This window comes from Thalassophryne amazonica, chromosome 18 (genome assembly GCF_902500255.1).
Source record: "Thalassophryne amazonica chromosome 18, fThaAma1.1, whole genome shotgun sequence".
NCBI classification, from domain to species: Eukaryota; Metazoa; Chordata; class Actinopteri; order Batrachoidiformes; family Batrachoididae; genus Thalassophryne; species Thalassophryne amazonica.
In genome coordinates this window covers 62,741,846-62,759,611 of record NC_047120.1, presented here as the reverse complement: position 1 = coordinate 62,759,611, position 17,766 = coordinate 62,741,846, and the positions used below count along the sequence as shown (strand labels likewise).

General features: G+C 39.5%; 1 protein-coding gene across 4 annotated transcripts in view; it reads left to right on the top strand.

Moving 5' to 3' along the window:
* The first annotated feature begins 1,911 nt into the window (after positions 1-1,911).
* llgl2 (LLGL scribble cell polarity complex component 2) overlaps positions 1,912-17,766 on the top strand; it is a 45,585-nt gene continuing 29,730 nt past the window's right edge. For 3 of the 4 annotated variants that reach the window (XM_034193384.1, XM_034193385.1, XM_034193382.1), the window contains exons 1-2: positions 1,912-2,169; positions 15,971-16,091. In XM_034193384.1, the coding sequence (XP_034049275.1) occupies positions 16,017-16,091 (75 nt within the window). In that variant the 5' untranslated portion in view covers positions 1,912-2,169; positions 15,971-16,016. The remainder of the gene's footprint in view (positions 2,170-15,970; positions 16,092-17,766) is intronic. The other variant, XM_034193383.1, reaches the window with a different exon arrangement.

Here is a 17,766-nt window from a genome sequence, read left to right as displayed (position 1 = left end):
GTACAACAATCATTTCCACATAAATTAAGCATTATTTCATAATAAAAGATGGAGGAAGCGATCAGAGCGCGGATGCTGCTGTGTTCACTGCGCCTCTGTCGTTTTAAAGCATCAGTAGCGACTCACCAATTATCGCCTTGTTTCTGGTTAAAACAGCCTCATTTCTGCTTAAAACTGACTTTAGAATAATTTAAGAGGTTTTACCTTTATCATCTGATGGTTAATAATCACATTATTCCCTTTGATCGCTTTTGGTGAAGAGACTGCACAGTGAAGGCAGGGTGGACAAATTTTTAGGGGGGGACCGTTTGGTCTGCGACACCAGGTTGGACCCCTTTTTGCCTTCAGAACTGCCTTGATTCTTTGTAGCATAGATTCAACAAGGTTTTGGAAATGTTCCTCAGAGATGTTGGTCCATATTGACATGATGGCGTCACTCAGTCGCCCATTCTCCTCTGACATCTGTCCAACAAGGCGTTTTCGTCCACACAACTGCTGTTCACGGGATATCTTCTCTTTTTCAGGCCATTTTCTGTAAACCCTAGAGGTGGTTCTGTATGAAAATGCCAGTAGATCAGCAGTTTCTGTAATACTCAGACCAGCCCATCTGGCACCAACAACCACACCAGGTACAAAGTCACTTAAGTCCCCTTTCTGATGCGCCGTTTGAAATTCAGCAAGTTGTCTTCACCATGTCTAGATGCCTAAATGCATTGAGTTGCTGCCATGTCATTCATTGCCTGATTTGCTATGTGTGTTAAGCAGTTGAACAGGTGTGCCCAATGAAGGGGGCCGGTGAGTGTATAGACCAGGGTTTGAGTCCAGGGAACCTGTCTCTGTCCTAGCATAGTTCCAGTCTACTTGTGCACCGGCCTACGAACCTGCGATGGTTAAAAACTCATCTGCTTCATACGGTGTCCAAGGATAAGCACCGGTCCGATGGGCCTGTGAAGGTGAGCCGCGGTCCGAAAGTAAATGTGAGAATTCCATAAATACTATTAAAATACAATTAAATATTGTATTTTATAGAAAAGTTGGCATTCTAAGTGTAAGATAATATTACAAAATAACATTAATTTTCAGAGAATTTATCAACTGCCAGGGTGGGTCTCAATAAAAGGACTTTGGACCAAATGTAACCTGCAGCCCCCACATTGGTTAGCCCTGTTTGAGGGAGAGAAGAAAGAAGTCTGCTTTGGCTACAAAATACTTCATTCTGAGATCTTTGGATTTCAGAAAATGTAACTGCTGTTAAAAGATGAGAAAATAAAACTTCAGATTTAGTGAATTTCTGTGCATAAAAGGTCTCTTGGACCAGATTCGCTGTTAAAAAGAGAAGCAGTGGGCACATCCCAGGACAAAAGACTCCAAGAATTTGGGCAACTGCATTTAGGAAAAATACCCAGAATGCATTGTGTCATCTTTTTTTTTTTTTTGCCAAAATGAATACTTACTGTAATCTTAGAACAATGATGATTTTCGCTTGACTGTGCCTGGCTAATATGCTTTATTTTAAAATTATTTTAGTGTTTGTTTGCTGTTACTTTTACATGCATTCGCTCAGAATCTTGTCAGGAAAGCTAAAAAAAATTCTTGTAATAAGAAGTAAATTCGTTTTTAATTTAAAATCACTAACTTGTTTATTTCTGACATAAAACACAAGCTCAACAACGGTGGTCATAAAATGAGAAAACTTAGAACCAATAACTGGGTCCTCATCCTCAAATTCAGTCTTTTTCTTGGTCAATCATCTCCCTTGCAGCTAAATTCATAGAAAATCTTTTCAGTGGGGACTGGAAAATTTAAAACATTTTTGGCACACCCCAATCCAGTCCGCCCCCCATCTCCAGCGAATTTAGATCCGCCCCTGAATTTTTTAAATAGGCTTGGAGCGCACAGGGAAGTCAGGGATTCTGAGTTGACGAGGCGCCCTGAATGCAGCACGGGGGCGGAGTTACACAACTGAAGTTTAGCTTAGCAGGAAACCCGGAGGCTCCGCCGCCGCACAGCTTACCGATTACTTTTAGTTTGTAACCGGTTACCAGGACTTGAGGCCGTTCGTTTGAAAAGTCGCCGTTACTTAGATTTTTGGAGCTTGCGGGTTGTGGCTGTTCCGGTTTCCCTGGACTTTGGCGGTGGACCGAGCTGTGCGGATCAGGTGTGCGGGAGGTGGGCCCTCTGTTTGCCGTCACTCTCTGCTTTTCCCCGCAGGTGTCCGACCGGAACCACCCGGATCAGAACCGGACCACCGGGTCGGCCTCGTACACACAGCTGTTCGCTTTCTAACAACCGGGCAGCTCACCGGGATCCGCTGCGACTCCCCAGCTAACTGGCTAGCACTGACACTGACAACTTGGTCTTTTCCTCCAATAATAAGTTGCTCTTAAGCCAAATAGCACTTTTAAATGAATCACTTTCAAGTTCGGCTTTAATAACGTTTACGTAGCAGCACTTTGTGCACGTACGTAATACTTTAATGCACAAAAAAACATTTATTGCCTCTAATCAAAAGACCTTGTTGACGTTTTTAAATGTTGAATTCTTGAATAATTTAACCGAACTTTAAAAAAAAAATTGTTTTTGTTTTGAATTTGGTAAATTGGTTTTCACCCAAGTTAAGTGTTTATGTTTTACGAACCAATACAATATCCGTTATTAGAATATAGTTGTTAAACCTCGGGGTTCACGTATTACTTGGAAATAACCGGTTTGTAAATTGCAGAATGTTGTTAAAATGCCCCGTTTTTCTATGAAGTCTTGCTACTAAACTAATATATAATTTTAAATTGAGGTAACTCAACAACAAAACCATTTGTTAAAATAAATCACTCTAATTTTAGTTAACGATCAGTTTAACTTTTTATATATGCTTTAAATGTTGAATTGATTTGATCACTGCTGTATGTAAATGTCTGATTAGCGCTTGATTCAATTAGCTGCTTTATCAATTAAAGATCTGATTTTTATTAAATGCTGCAATAAAAAAAAATAAAACGGTCCATAAATTCAATTCAGTAGTGATTGCTTGTCAGGGATAGTCAAACTACAGTGGCATACGTATAATATTAAATGCTCATAAGAAGCTTTAAACCGAAGACTAATCAGCATTTTTCATTGATTAAATTCCCCAAACAATTGATCATGGTCTCTGATCTTTGTTTTAGTGACTAATTAACACTGATGTCATTGCAAATATTTATAACTTAAGTTTTGTTGAGGGAGAATAGTGGGTTCCCGGTTCAAGACCACCCTTGCACATCATCCATGTAACGTGGGTTGCGCCAAGAAGGACATCTCGTGTAAAACTTGTGCCAAATTGACATGTCGATCCATCTGTAGTTCTGCTTTGGTGAGCCCCAGTTTAACAAAAGAAAAGAAAAAAGGAGAAGCCAAAGTGACTTACTTTTATAACTGAAGTGCAATTGTGTTATAAAGTTGATAAACTGTCAGCTTGTTTTTTGTGCAGGGTTTATCTTAAAAAGAGAGAATTTAATTTTGAGCATAAATACTGAAATTTACCAAGCTTTTAAAGTTGCTTCACAGCTAACTAAACAAAATGGGTTTGTTAATTTTTGAATTCGTTTTATACATATATATATATATATATATATATATATAATTAAGTAGTACCTTGCTTAGAGTTTTGAAAATAAACCTAAGTGGTACATTCCACTAAGTAGGGTTTTCTCACACAAGACTAACTTTAAAAATGACAGTTTCTCCTATGGAGTTTGGTATGAAGGCAACAATTTGCACACTTCATATATAATTATACTTATTAGTACTTGAAGTGATTAGGTGTTGGCACTTATTTCTTCACAAGAGTCCAGATCAGGAACAAATTGAGTTGTTTAAAGTGTGCATGAGTGAAGTTGCGGTGGAACGGTGTGGCACATTTCGCCAGGTGAGGAACAGACATGGCCGCTGTTGCATAATTACGGAAATGTCTGAGTCGGGTAAGGTGTGTCTCCCCAGCAGGTGTGTCACCAAGGCTTTGAGTCAACGAGCTGGTTTCAAGCTTGAGTACTTTGCTTGGGGAGGGGGAGCGACTGCAGGGACGTTTCACCGGTTTGTCAGGTTTCACCAAAAGTCACACTGCCTGACCTCTTTCCCATGAAAAGAATTGTAATTAGAGCAATGGTGAAATGAGTTGGCTAATCCATTTGTCTGACAACTGATTATCATCAGTTTTATAACATTGTCATGTAAGTTGCCCTCTCAATGAAAATACTGTGTGTGCGTTGCTTCAGTTTTTATTTTCTTCCTCTGATTTACTTTATATGAAGTCAAGTATTTTCAGATAAATTATTTTCAACTCATTGAATTCGACTTATTTGATCCATAATTTGATTTATTTATGAAAAAGCTTGGATCTCGTAGTAGAAAGTGTTTTTTAAAAAAATAACAGTTTAGTCAGTAAGAGCACAGGAATGACAAGGATGACGTTTTAAGTGCATTTCTTTCGGAACTAGAACAGAAATATCAGAAGATGAATAAGTTGCCTTGCACAGTTCTTTACTGACAGTGTAGCAATGTCACGAGTGCAACCAAGAAAATATTTGGCTGTAACAACAATGAAACGAAAATGGTCAATAATTTTGAGGAGAGAAGTTTGAGTTCATGGTCCATGTGTCAGCAGTGACAGATGTCAGAAGATGGGTGAAAGTGAACCTGCCAAAAATACAAAAATATTAATGAGGAGGTGAAGAATATAAACTGTCAATCATTATGGCAACCTTGAGGCAAAAATGTTTTTGTTTCACTCTGTTCCTTATGGATTACATTGTTTTTCAGTAACAAAAAATAAATTATCCAGAGCTGAAACATAGAATCCAATTTTGTAAGTCATCCCTGCCACATTTCTCCAAACAATGTGGAGTTGCGTCAGGAAGAGCACCCGGCGTAAATTTTGTGCCAAATCAGCATGCAGATCCACATTGCATCTGCTGTGGCAACCTGGAGTGAGCAGCCGAAGGGACTAGGTTGTGACAAACCTCTGTTATCATAATTTGCTGTTCTGTGTTGAGATGAATTAGCTCGTCCGAGTTCTTGTCTTGGTGCCAGCTGACTAAGCATCTCAGTTCACACTTCGCATCCATCTGCCAAATCCTGTAATTCTTCGTTGGGGATCCAGAGGCATTCCCAAATCAGATGGGAGATATAATCCCTCCAGCCTGTCCTGGGTCTTCTCTGTGGTCTCCACCCAGTTGGACATGGCTGGAAGATCTCTCAAGGCAGAGGGCATCCTCATCAGGTGCCTGAACCACCTCAGCTCATTCGTTTTGATGTGAATAAGCAGCGGCTCTACTCTGAGTCCCTCCCTTAATTTCATGCTTCTCAGCCTGTCCCGGAGTGTAAGTCCAGATTCCCAACGGAGGAATCTCATTTCCACTGCTTGTATCTCTAACCTTATTCTTTCAATCATTACCCTTCATGACCACAGGTGAGAATAGGAGTGTAAATTGAGTCTCACCTTTTAACAGCTCCTTCTTTAGCACAAGCAACCGAGCGTCCGTGAACATCAGACCCATTCTGTCTATCAATCTCACGCTCCAATTTACCCCCACTTGTTAACAAGACCCTGAGATACTTAAACTCCTCCACATAGGGCAATAACTAGACCCTGACCCAGAGACGGCAATCCACCCTTTCCCAACAGAAGACCACAGTCTCAGATTTGGAGGTGCTGATTCTTATCCCAGTTGTGTCACACTTGGCCTCAAATCTTTCAGTATGTTTTAAATCACATCGTATTTTGCTTTTTTTTTTTTTTTAACTGTCTGTAATTAGAACAAGTTAAAACACTACATGTCACTTAAAACAAACGTTATAGTATGACTTGATCTGAGATTAAATGGTTCTCTATCAACAGCGAGCTAGTTACTAACTCCTTCTGACTCATTTTGAATAACTGGATCAAATTCCTAGGCTTTGGTAAAAGCCTATCCATGTATCCTGTACAGTGCAACTTAAAACATTAACTCAAAAACAATAAATGATATTTCTCTGCAAGTCTCCAAAGTAAAAGGGCATATGTTGGTTAAACTTTAGTTAACTTATAATGCAACAGATCAGTGCAAGAGGCAAGTTTGTTTTCGTTTAATTATAAACCATCTACTTGTGTGCTGGGAATAATCCTCACATGCATGGTGGGAATTAGGAGCAGGTGTGGTTAAAGCTTGTCAGTTTATTTCTTTTCCAAAGCCTTTACGTGGTGGCCTTCCAGACTGCCACTGTTTTAGTACGTACTTGTCAATGTTGGTGCTTTGAACGGAATCTGCAGTAGTTTTGAGAAATGGTGGATGGAAAGGCATTTATTTCATAATTTTTCTTTTTTGTCCATTTACAAATTGAACCATTTTTATTTATTATATAGATAATTCCTGTGAAGAAAGAGAAGGTGAGCTCATCTCTAACTGTTGCGTACAAAAAGAAAACCTCAGTGTGTGAAGGACCTCTACGTGTGAAGGACAAACCACCAGCATGGGTCCAGCTCCGCCTGCATAGGCGCCGGCTCGCCAAACAAAAAGCCTTTGTTCTGCCCTGCTCGTACACCTGCACGCTAAAGTCCACTTCAAGGTAGAATGGAGGCTATATATATATATATATGGCTGCTCCCAAATGTAGGGCAAATTGGAGCGAAATGTTCAGCTGCTGAGTTCACCACATATTTTAGAATTTGTTTTTGACTGAACTGCTGCCAGTCTCACCATGTGACCCTGATAACCTTTGAACAGCAAAGTTTATTGAACCTCACCAACATGACAGTGGAATGTCCGTGAAACTTGTGGTGGCAGTGAACGCAGCAGCAGACACAAACTTGATTAATGTCTTACGTCTGCCGATGGGCGACATGTTATCAGCAGGAAACGAAGCTTCGGGTGATTCCGTCCGTAAGGGGTCGAATAGCAAAGACATCAGGCTGTGAGCGGAAAGGCGCAGCAACATGCCGAATTCATAAGCACAAATATTTGTGTTATATGCAAACTCAGTAATGCCTTCTTTGTGCTGTTTCTCCAAAATTAAAGCTGGGCAACGGTGAGTTACATCCATGTGGCAGTGTCCAAGGTTGGGTAGGATTACTTTGAAAGAATACATGTGGGTTACATGTATGTATGTACATACATTTGGATTACTTGTAATCTGATTACATTTCAAAGTAATCCTACCCATCCTTGAGTGTAACCATGGGAATGGTAGAAGAAATAAAAGTACATTAAGATACTTTGATGCAGCAGAATCGCGTCAAAGTTTTATGGAGTGCTATTTGCATTTGTTTGCAGTGATGTCATTGAGAGCTGGTGTAAGATCAGAAACAAGTCAGTAGAACATTCTGTCAGCCAGAGATGATAAAACTCTAATCTGCCCCCTGGTGGATAAATGTTTAAACTCTTCAGAGGCATCCAAGTTGCACAGATTTGTCAGCAGTTATAATTGGTGTGTGTTTTTAGTTAGATTGCATAAATTCGTGGATGTTTATGTGACATTGGATGACATTTAATGTGTTTGAAAAGGCGTTATAAAAGTGTGCTGAAATTTATAATTTATTACTGATTTATTGATTGTCACAGGGGAAAAGTAGTCTTCCAAGTGATTTATAACATGTCTTTTTAGATCATTTTTGGACTGTCCAAACAAAATGTTCAATTGAAAACGTAATTAATGAATTAATTTTTGTTATTTCACAGCAGGTGGGTTTTGAACATCAGTTAGTGCCTCTAAACTGTTTTCTTTTCCGGATTAGATCTGTTGTGCCAAGGTCTTGAGATATTTGGTTTATTTGTTTTTGAGGGGTCGCACCTGCAAACAAACTGAGGAGCTAATTTTTTGTTTGTTTTTTTGTAAGTACAGCTGTGATTAACATACTTTAATTGATTAATCAGTTTGTTCTGTTAAGAAATTATTTGGAAGTAGAGCTACAACTAACACATTTTGATTGTGTTCTGTTTAAAAAAAAAAAAAAAAAAGTTTTCCAAACTATTTCCAAAATATTGATATTCCTGACAACAGTTATATATCTGTATTAGAACACATTTATGGCAATTTAACAATTGTGTTAAACCAGGAAGAGTTTTTAAACCAATTCGAGACAGATAAATTATGATTTAGTTAAATTTTTATCATTTAAAGGTGTTTAAACTTGCTTTACATTTGAAACATTTAATGCCCTGATGTGATGAAGTTTTGTTGAAAGCAGAGTGGTGAGATGAGCCGAGGATCACCACTGAGGATCTGCTCTGAGTTTGGTGCTCCTGGTTCCCCCCTCCCTCCCCCTCTTGGCTCTGTTTGTGATTACAGGAAGGAGTTTAGTGGCGATATGATATCTCAGCTGCCACACCCAATCTGACAAGATCTCATTGTTTTGGGACAGTGCAGAATAAGAGCTGCAATGTTTGTGAATGTGCTGTAGGCTCCTCCTGCTATCCTCTCTTATTGGCTGTATAGTTTGTTTGTTTTTTTTTTAAATCAGAAAACACGGTCAGTTTTGTTTACACCGCTGTACCTGACATATTATTCTGTGCAATATTCTCCAAAGCAGCAGGGGTCACTAGAGGGACAGGAATCCTCTATACACATATTCACAGCTACATATGGATATTAGTGCCACTAATGGGGGAAAAAAAATCAGATTTTAAAGAAATTTGGGGCCACAATATTATCTATATATTATAAGCGAAGTGGCCTCTATGTATGTGTGTGTTTAACTTTGATCACGGAGAAACTGGGGAGAGTTGACATTTGCCCGTTGTAATGCTTATGTATTTTGGGTCAAGGATGAATGCCGCTAAAGCAGAAAGCTAATAGGACATGTTTTTGGAGAAATTAGGGATATTACATAACAGTGAAGAATGGACATTGATATCGGCATTAATCAGTCCCTGGTAACCAGACAAGCTCTGAATAAAGGAAATATTTCAACCTTGCCAGTTGTGAAACATAACATCAACTAAATGTGCCAAATATTAAATACAATTAATCATAAAACTTACTCATTTTAATTTCCTGCACTTTGTTAAAATCATTATAGAAACTTTGCATAATTTATTGCCACCCTTGAAAAATGTTAGCTACTTATTTTATAAACACTACTCAATCTAGTACCCGTGGATCCCCGTGGTCAACATGCTAGTAAAAATAGAATGATCATTTTCCAATATTGTTTTCTCTTAATGTTGGAACATTATGCTTAATCACAAAATAATTTTTTTTTCCTCATAAGATTCATTTTCTTATAAAATTGTTATATTGTTATTTGATGTTTTTTCGCATTTGTAAAATTCAGATGTTTTCTTCAACAAACATACGAGTATTTTTGTAATGTTTATATTTACATCACAAATTCATTACCGATTTTTACAGTGTAATAAAATAATCTGCATTTATTTATTTATTTGTCTGTCAGGATTACGTCAAAACTACTGCACACATTTTGTTATTGTTGCGCTTTCCTCCCTGAGTGCAGAAGCCGCTCGTGCTGTCGATTGCATCAGACTGTATGTGGAATGTTTTGAATTCCAGACATTTCCGAGTGACTCATTCTCAAGGAAGATGACTGGGACTTGATTGAAAGGTGGAATTCATTTTGCATTTCCTGCCCCAGTTGCTTTTTCGTCAGGTTGTCATGGTGTTGAAACATGTTTATGCCCCCCCCCCCGTCCCCTTCTGTTGCGAAAGATGGCTGATATGCTGGGAATTTGATGACATCACTGAAGTGTGGAACTCAAAAAAAAAAAAAAAAAAAAAAAAAAAAAAAAAAAAAAAGAATTTCGGCATGCCTTTATTTTTGGTTACTCGGATTTTATTTATTAATTTGTTTAAATAAACAGGATGCCTTGCAGAGGTTGTCAATCCAAGTTTGAAATTCCAGATAAAATCTGTGTATGAGCATGGCATTGCTGACTGAAACTGCTTGTTTGCTGCTGTTTTTTTTCCTCTCTCCCCTGTTTAAGCAGAAACAAAGGGAAACTTCCTGTTTACCCTAACAGTCGTTTGTCCACAATTTAAATGCAGTTTGATGAGTTGCATTGTTTTCTGACAAACCCATCTCACTTTCAGGTTGTTTATTGTGTTTCAGTTTACCGTTTTCTCCTCTGTCAGAATAATATGACCCCATTAAATTTAGAAACAATATTTGTTGTCATAAATTTTGCTATAGTTTAATCTGTAGATTATTTAAACTATAGAACTCTATAAAATGTTGCATCATATTATAATTGTAATTTGACCTTTATTTAACCAGGTTAGTCCCATTGTGATCAAGATCTCTTTTACAAGGGAGACCTGGACAATTATAAAGTTTCCAATTCACCTAACCTGCATGTCTTTAGAAATAATCCATGATGATGGTCCATGATTAAAAATAATCCATGATGATGAAGATAATTAAAGTAAATCCCACGGCTGCTCCCTTGTTTGCACTTGGGGTCGCCACAGCAGATCCAAGGTAGATAAGCATGTTGGGTTTGGCACAAGTTTTGTGCTGGATGCCCTTCCTGATACAACTCCATATTAGATAGAGAAATGTGGCAGGGGTGGGATTTGAACCAGGAATCATCTACATGAAAACCAAGCACACAAACCATTTGGTCACCGCCCCTGATGATAACTTGCACATAAAGTATTTAAAAATTATCAATACCTTCAAAATGGAATCAGTTTGAAGAGTTTTATTTACTGCCCAATTGAGCTTTTCTTCTAATAAAATTTGACCACAAAATGCTTTTTCCAGATTTCAGAGGTTTTTCCCACAATAACTGTTTACCACAGATATGCCAAATTTACATATTTCATAGCCACTATAGCTGGCATTAAGGAGCCAAGAAATGGAAAGGCTTCTTTAAGTGTAATGTATGCTTCAGTGTCTCAAACATGGATGCTCGCTATAGTGAATGTAATATTTTCCATAGTTTGAGCATACATAAACTTCACAGTTTAGTGTCAGTCTGTTGTTTGACTATAGTCCAAGTCTGGGTGTCCATGACAACTGCCACAGAAAATTTCAGGCCTCTAAGTCCATTATTTGCTGCGATATTCTGCTTTGAACATGGCTCTAGAAATGACGGCCATAATTTTTGCCTAAAAAACGGCGGACCCCATGCACACTAAATTGGCCATATCTCAGAAACTACTTGGCCTACAGGCCTCAAACTTCAAATTTATTGTTCTGAATCGTCTGGGAATATTTGATTAAAATTTATGAAAATCTGAGGCGAAGTGCGTGAAGCCCTTGTTGAATTGACATGGATCATCATCCATCCATTGATCATCTGTCACAATAAAAGGACCCATGTCCATATACTGCAGTTTTTCTCCTGACAGAAAACACTGGCATGGGGCATTTGTAAAACCTGTGCCAATTCAACATGCAGATCCACCTTGGATTTGCTGTGGCAACCCTGAGTGCAAACAAGGGAGCAGCCAAAGGGACTTACTGAGTTGTCCTTTGCAGCCAGCCTGTTAAATATTTGGCTGTCCCCTTCCTTCAGCACACACAGCGTGCTGGTTAATGTGACTATGAAGTCACAGCGTTAAACATCGGTGCAGTTCACATAATTGTGATGTTTGTGCAGAGACTCTTCCCCTGATAAGTAGCTGCTCCAGAAATAATGTGTGAATGTGTTTAATTTGTGCTGTTTAATGTCTGTCGAGGTCCCGAAAAGCCACAATTATTCTGCACAGAGCAACAAAACTGTAGGTTTAAGGATCTCAGAAGACAGACTTGCTCCTTCCAAGTTGTAACTAAAGTTCGACATGCTGGTTGTTGTTACGGCATCAGTGTCAGGTCTGGGAGGATGCTCTGGTGCACGTGTTGCTGCATCCACCGCATCACTACAAAGTGTGTATTAGGCAGCACAGTGGCTTAGTTGTTAATACTTGCCTCAGAGCAAGAAGGTTGTGGGATCTCTTCCCACCTGGTCCTTTCTGCGTGGGGTGGGCATGTTCTCCCCGTGTTTGTGTGGGTTTCCACGGGGTGCTCCGGCTTCCTAGCACTTCCAAAGACACGCAGGTTAGGTGGAATGGCAACTCAAAATCGACCTTAAGTGTGAGTGTGTTTTGTTTGTGTGTGTGTATACCTGTGATAGACTGGCATTCTGTCCAGGGTGAACCCTCCCTCTCGCCTAATGATTGCTGGCATAAGCTCCAGCCCCAGCGATCCTTCAGTTGGAATAAGTGTGTATTATTTTTTGGGATATAGAAATCTGCCTTTCCAGTGAAACTACACAATATGAAGATGTGCATGAAGGGAAATAATTCAGGTCTGATGCTTTCAAGGGGCGATAACTGGGTGTTTGATGTTGGGGTTTTTGTTATGTTTATAGTAGGGCTGCCACAACTAGTCGACTAGTCACGACTACGTCGACTATTGGAACCGTTGACAGCTAACTTATTAGTCGACGAGTCGTATATGTTATTTAAGTCTTTTTCTCTCAGTTCATAGTTTTATGCAGCGAGCTGTCCTGCCGTCATTTGGACGTTCAAATTTTGGGAAAGATGGCTGATTAAAACAGTGGCCGCCTTGTTGAAAGCCGTTTAAAATGCGCAGTTTACCGACGGAGCTGTCGGGGGTGTGTGTGTGTGTGTGTGTGTGTGTGTGTGTGTGTGTGTGTGTGTGCGTGCGTGCGCGCGCGCGCATTGTTCTGTTCAGTTTGTCAGTTTTCCTGCACATCTGTGTATTTTTTTTTTCTTTATAGGAGTTGGTGTTTGCATTTGCTCCACAAAGTTTTAAAACACAAAAAAATGTTCACACTTTTCTTTATAGCAGTTCTGTAATTTCAGAAATGCAAAAGAAACAACCACAAATCAGGAAAAAGTTAGGACTATATGTAAAATGAAGATGAAAATAAAAATGTTGCACTATTCCCAGTTTCTCCACTCACAGAAGTCAAACATTCTTCCAGAGTTGTGTCTTGGTGGCTTCCCTCATTGTCTCCTTCCAGCATGGACATTTAGTTTTTGAGAACTGCCTACTTGACACAGATTTACTATAAAATACCACGCTGTTTGTATTTCTGAATAATTGCTGTAAATAAAGTCTAAGAAACAGTCACTCATTTGGAAATGTTCATGTTTTCTTCCCCTGACATTTCTCGGAAAATGCTGCAGGCCTTAATTTAGGAAATTACGCATGATCCGACTAGTCGACTAATCGCAAAAATAATTGTTGACTAGTCGACTATCAAAATAATTGTTTGTGGCAGCCCTAGTTTATAGTTACCAAATACATGTTTAAGCTTTTGGAATCTCTAATGAAAGGTTGGACAATTTGACAATTCGGATATTTCATCATTAATGATGCAGGACTGCTGAGCCCGAGTTTAGGCTGCCATTACTTCTCTTCACATATTCTGCCATTTCTCTATTATCGCCGTCCTAGAGGCTGTGAGGTCACTATAGGACTTGTTCATCCATTTATTCACAATTGTATAATTCTAGAAAATCAAAAGAATTGTCGAGTCTTTGCATTCTTAATTATAGTACTGGGCCTAAAACAATGCTGTTTCTTGAGTCAGTAACAGAAAATCATATTACACTTTGATTTTAAAAAGGAAATTAAAAAATTGAAAATTTAACCAGCTGCTCATATATGAGGATTTTCGTATCTTGTAATTTGATTGTAAGTTGAATGTTTGATTTTGGGACTGAATATTTTTGCCTTTGTTTAGGGGAATTGGGTGTTTTTATTTTCTGACAGTTACTGACTAAATGAATGGATGGATGAATAAGTTTCGGCTGTTTGAGGTGCTGCGAGCTGGCCGTCTGATTTTATTTGAGGTTTGTGAGCCACAGTGAGTCAGGCCGGCACTGCTGATGTGTCAGCAAGGACCACGTCTGTATTTGGACCGAGACAAACACGCTGCATCAGATGGAAAATCCTGAGTCACAGCTCGGCTTTGTCACGGACCTGTGACACTGTGGGGTCACATGTCTGAGTGTATAGAGTTTTTCTGGTCCTCTACTGCTCTCCATCACATTCTAAGTGCCGCTGTGCGAGCACAGAGGGCCCAAGCAGAACCGGGAGGTCCGGCTTTCCCTCCACATGACTGCACTTTAGTAATTTCTTAGATGATATGGATCCCAGAGCTGAAGTTCTTTAGGAATTTTTTTTTTTTCCTTTTCTTTTTTCCTCCCTTGACTGCATGAGTTATTATGGAATCTCTACCTGTGAATTGACAGGTTTAGAATCCATTGCATTTGTATGAACCGTTAACACTAATAACTTTAACGAGATGCAGTTGGTTCCACTTAATGTTGGATTATTTTGTGCTCAAACCCAAATAAGCACCCATAGTACAAACTGTCAGCTTTAATTTCAGTCATTACATCTGATTTTATGAGATGTGTCAGAATTGCACCAGTTTACTTTTTTTAGGATGTGTGGTCTTCCATTTTGGGGGAAAAAACAGTTGAACAGTTGGTTGCTACTGTTTCGTGTCTGTGTATGCATTATTCTGTAAATATTTTATTGACAAGTTGGCACATAGAAGGTCTAAAGCTGATTTCAAGTATTGCATATCTGTTTGACTTCAGGAAAAATGATTTTCAAAAAGTGATAATTATGCAATAACCCTGTTGTGTCTGATTTATGGACATTCATGCTGGATTTTATGGTTGCAGGTTTTTTAAAAAGGAGTTTTACCAGTAAAATTAATACTTGCAGCCGTAATCCAGCATGAATGGCCACAAATCATCAGACACAACAGGATTATTCCCATTCTAATCCATTTCCATCGTTTGCACGGTTTATTTTTTCTGTAAGTCATTCAGTCGGCAAATTGTTGTGAAAGGGTGTGGTTGTCATTGATGACACCTGCGCAGGAATGCGGTCAGGGAGCAGAGTAACACATCGAATGTGAAACAGTTTTAATATTTTGCCACCGTCCACGCAATATTTATTATGATCTGAAATCTCACACGATGAACCAATCAGGTTTGTGGAAAAAATGTAATTGGATTAGAATGCAGATATTGGTGTGGATCTGGGGGTTGGGACAGATGAGGTGTCTCTGGGGTGACTTCTTTTTTTTTTTTTTCCCCTCCTTTCTGTCTATTCAGACCCCACTTGTGGTATTTTCTACGGGTTGCACAGTTTGTATATTTTCAGGTTTTATTTATTTATTTTGTGCATACATTTCTGATTATGTATTCCCACATTTTTGCTATAAAATAATATAAATTTGATCACAGAAAAGTAAAAAGTGATGCGGTGTAGTAAATGTGTCCAGAGTAAGCTGTCCACAAAAACTGATAGCATGCATGAATGAAAGCAAGCAAGAGAAGCCACCAAGACGTTGGAGACAAAACTGTAACTTTCCTGTGGCTGCAGCAATCACATATCATAGTGGAGTGGAACACAAAGATAACACTGGTTAACATTTTCTTTTTTCTTTTTTTTCTTGCATGTACTTTGAGAACTGATTTTAGGGTAATTTATGGTTCTGAATCTGAGCTCAAATTTCCTCTATCACATCACGTTTTTTTTTTTTTTTGCAATCTGCATGTTCCTTATTGATAGATTACACAAAGGTTGCTCATTCACGCACAACTAATCATGCACAAAAGCAGCTTCAAAAGCATAGTTTGGCGAACCCAGGTTCGCCAAATGTGAACAAGAGCCATAATTTCGTTTATGATGCCAAAGTGGTGTGCAAGATTGTAGTGTTTGCTTCAGTGCTTGATACGAGAAATATGTTTTCATATGAGAAATAGGTTTTCACATCTAACAAATGTGATGCGATTGGCAAAAACTAACACCAGACATGGATTTAGCGCCTCCAAATTACCCAAAATCCGTTGAAATACTCCATGCAGGAAAAATCGTGTTGGCCATTGTAATTTAAAAAGAAGAGAGAAGAATTCTAGGCTTTACATTTGACATGCAGTGACAAACGTGCTTATTTCAACAAATATTTGTATCAAAGGTTAATACTTTAATGACGTCATACTTCTCTTATCTCTCTCTTGGATGCAGCGTGCGCTTTGTGGGCCTGAAGGCTCCACTCTGGTGCTGAGACGCAATGAAGAGGTTCAAGAGACATGGCCATGATTCCCACAGAGACAGACTCCGACATGACCTCTTCCAGTTCAACAAGGTAAGTCCGAGAGGACACACAGGCCTGGGCAAGAAAGTCCTGCTCAGAAAAGGGGTCTACATTTCCGTGCACACTCGCCGAGCATAAATCAACTTACAAATACCAAAGCCAAAAAGGATATGAAGCTAGTAACCCAAACTCCCAATGATTTTGGATATAACCCAAAATGGGCTCAAGATTATTAGACTGAAAAGGCTCCCAAAGATAACTCAACCCAATCTGACCAAACGCAAAGACATTTAGTAATAAAGACCCGAAAGTTGTTTGGGGATAACAGGACTCTATATGAAATAGACTCTCAGATTTAGACCCATGAATATTAGACCTGACCTGAAATGGACCAAGATTATTACATCTGACCTGATATACGAGGGCTGTCAATAAAGTAACGGTCCTTTTTATTTTTTTCAAAAACTATATGGATTTCATTCATATGTTTTTACGTCAGACATGCTTGAACCCTCGTGCGCATGCGTAAGTTTTTCCACGCCTGTCGGTGACGTCATTCGCCTGTGAGCACTCCTTGTGGGAGGAGTCGTCCAGCCCCTCGTCGGAATTCCTTTGTCTGAGAAGTTGCTGAGAGACTGGCGCTTTGTTTGATCAAAATTTTTTCTAAACCTGTGAGACACATTGAAGTGGACACGGTTCGAAAAATTAAGCTGGTTTTCAGTGAAAATTTTAACGGCTGATGAGAGATTTTGAGGTGAGACTGTCGCTTTAAGGACTTTTCACGGTGCGAGACGTCGTGCAGCGCTCTCAGGCGGCGTCATCAGCCTGTTCAAGCTGAAAACCTCCACATTTCAGGCTCTATTGATCCAGGACGTCGTGAGAGAACAGAGAAGTTTCAGAAGAAGTCAGTTTCAGCATTTTATCCGGATATTCCACTGTTAAAGGAGATTTTTTTAATGAAAGACGTGCGGACGGGTCCGCGCGTCGGGACGCAGCCGCCGCGACGCTCCGCCACAGGAAAAACACCTCTGTTGAAAGCCTTAAGGACAAGTTGGAACATGTCCTGCCTGTTAAACAATTTCTCATATACTCACTCCACTGAAAGCCATCAAAAGCCGCCTGGATTTTACAAATGGTTATCAACACGGAGGTGTTTTTCCTGTGCCGCCGCACCGCGTCGGCTGCGTCCCGACGCGCGGATCCGTCCGCACGTCTTTCATTAAAAAAATCTCCTTTAACTGGAATATCCGGATAAAATGCTGAAACCAACTTCTTCTGAAACTTCTCTGTTCTCTCACGACGTCCTGGATCAATAGAGCCTGAAATGTGGAGGTTTTCAGCTTGAACAGGCTGATGACGCCGCCTGAGAGCGCTGCGCGACGTCTCGCACTGTGAAAAGTCCTTAAAGCGACAGAATCACCTCAAAATCTCTCATCAGCCGTTAAAATTTTCACTGAAAACCAGCTTAATTTTTCGAACCGTGTCCACTTCGATGTGTCTCACAGGTTTAGAAAAATTTTTGATCAAACAAAGCGCCAGTCTCTCAGCAACTTCTCAGACAAAGGAATTCCGACGAGGGGCTGGACGACTCCTCCCACAAGGAGTGCTCACAGGCGAATGACGTCACCGACAGGCGTGGAAAAACTCACGCATGTGCACGAGGGTTCAAGCATGTCTGACGTAAAAACATATGAATGAAATCCATATAGTTTTTGAAAAAAATAAA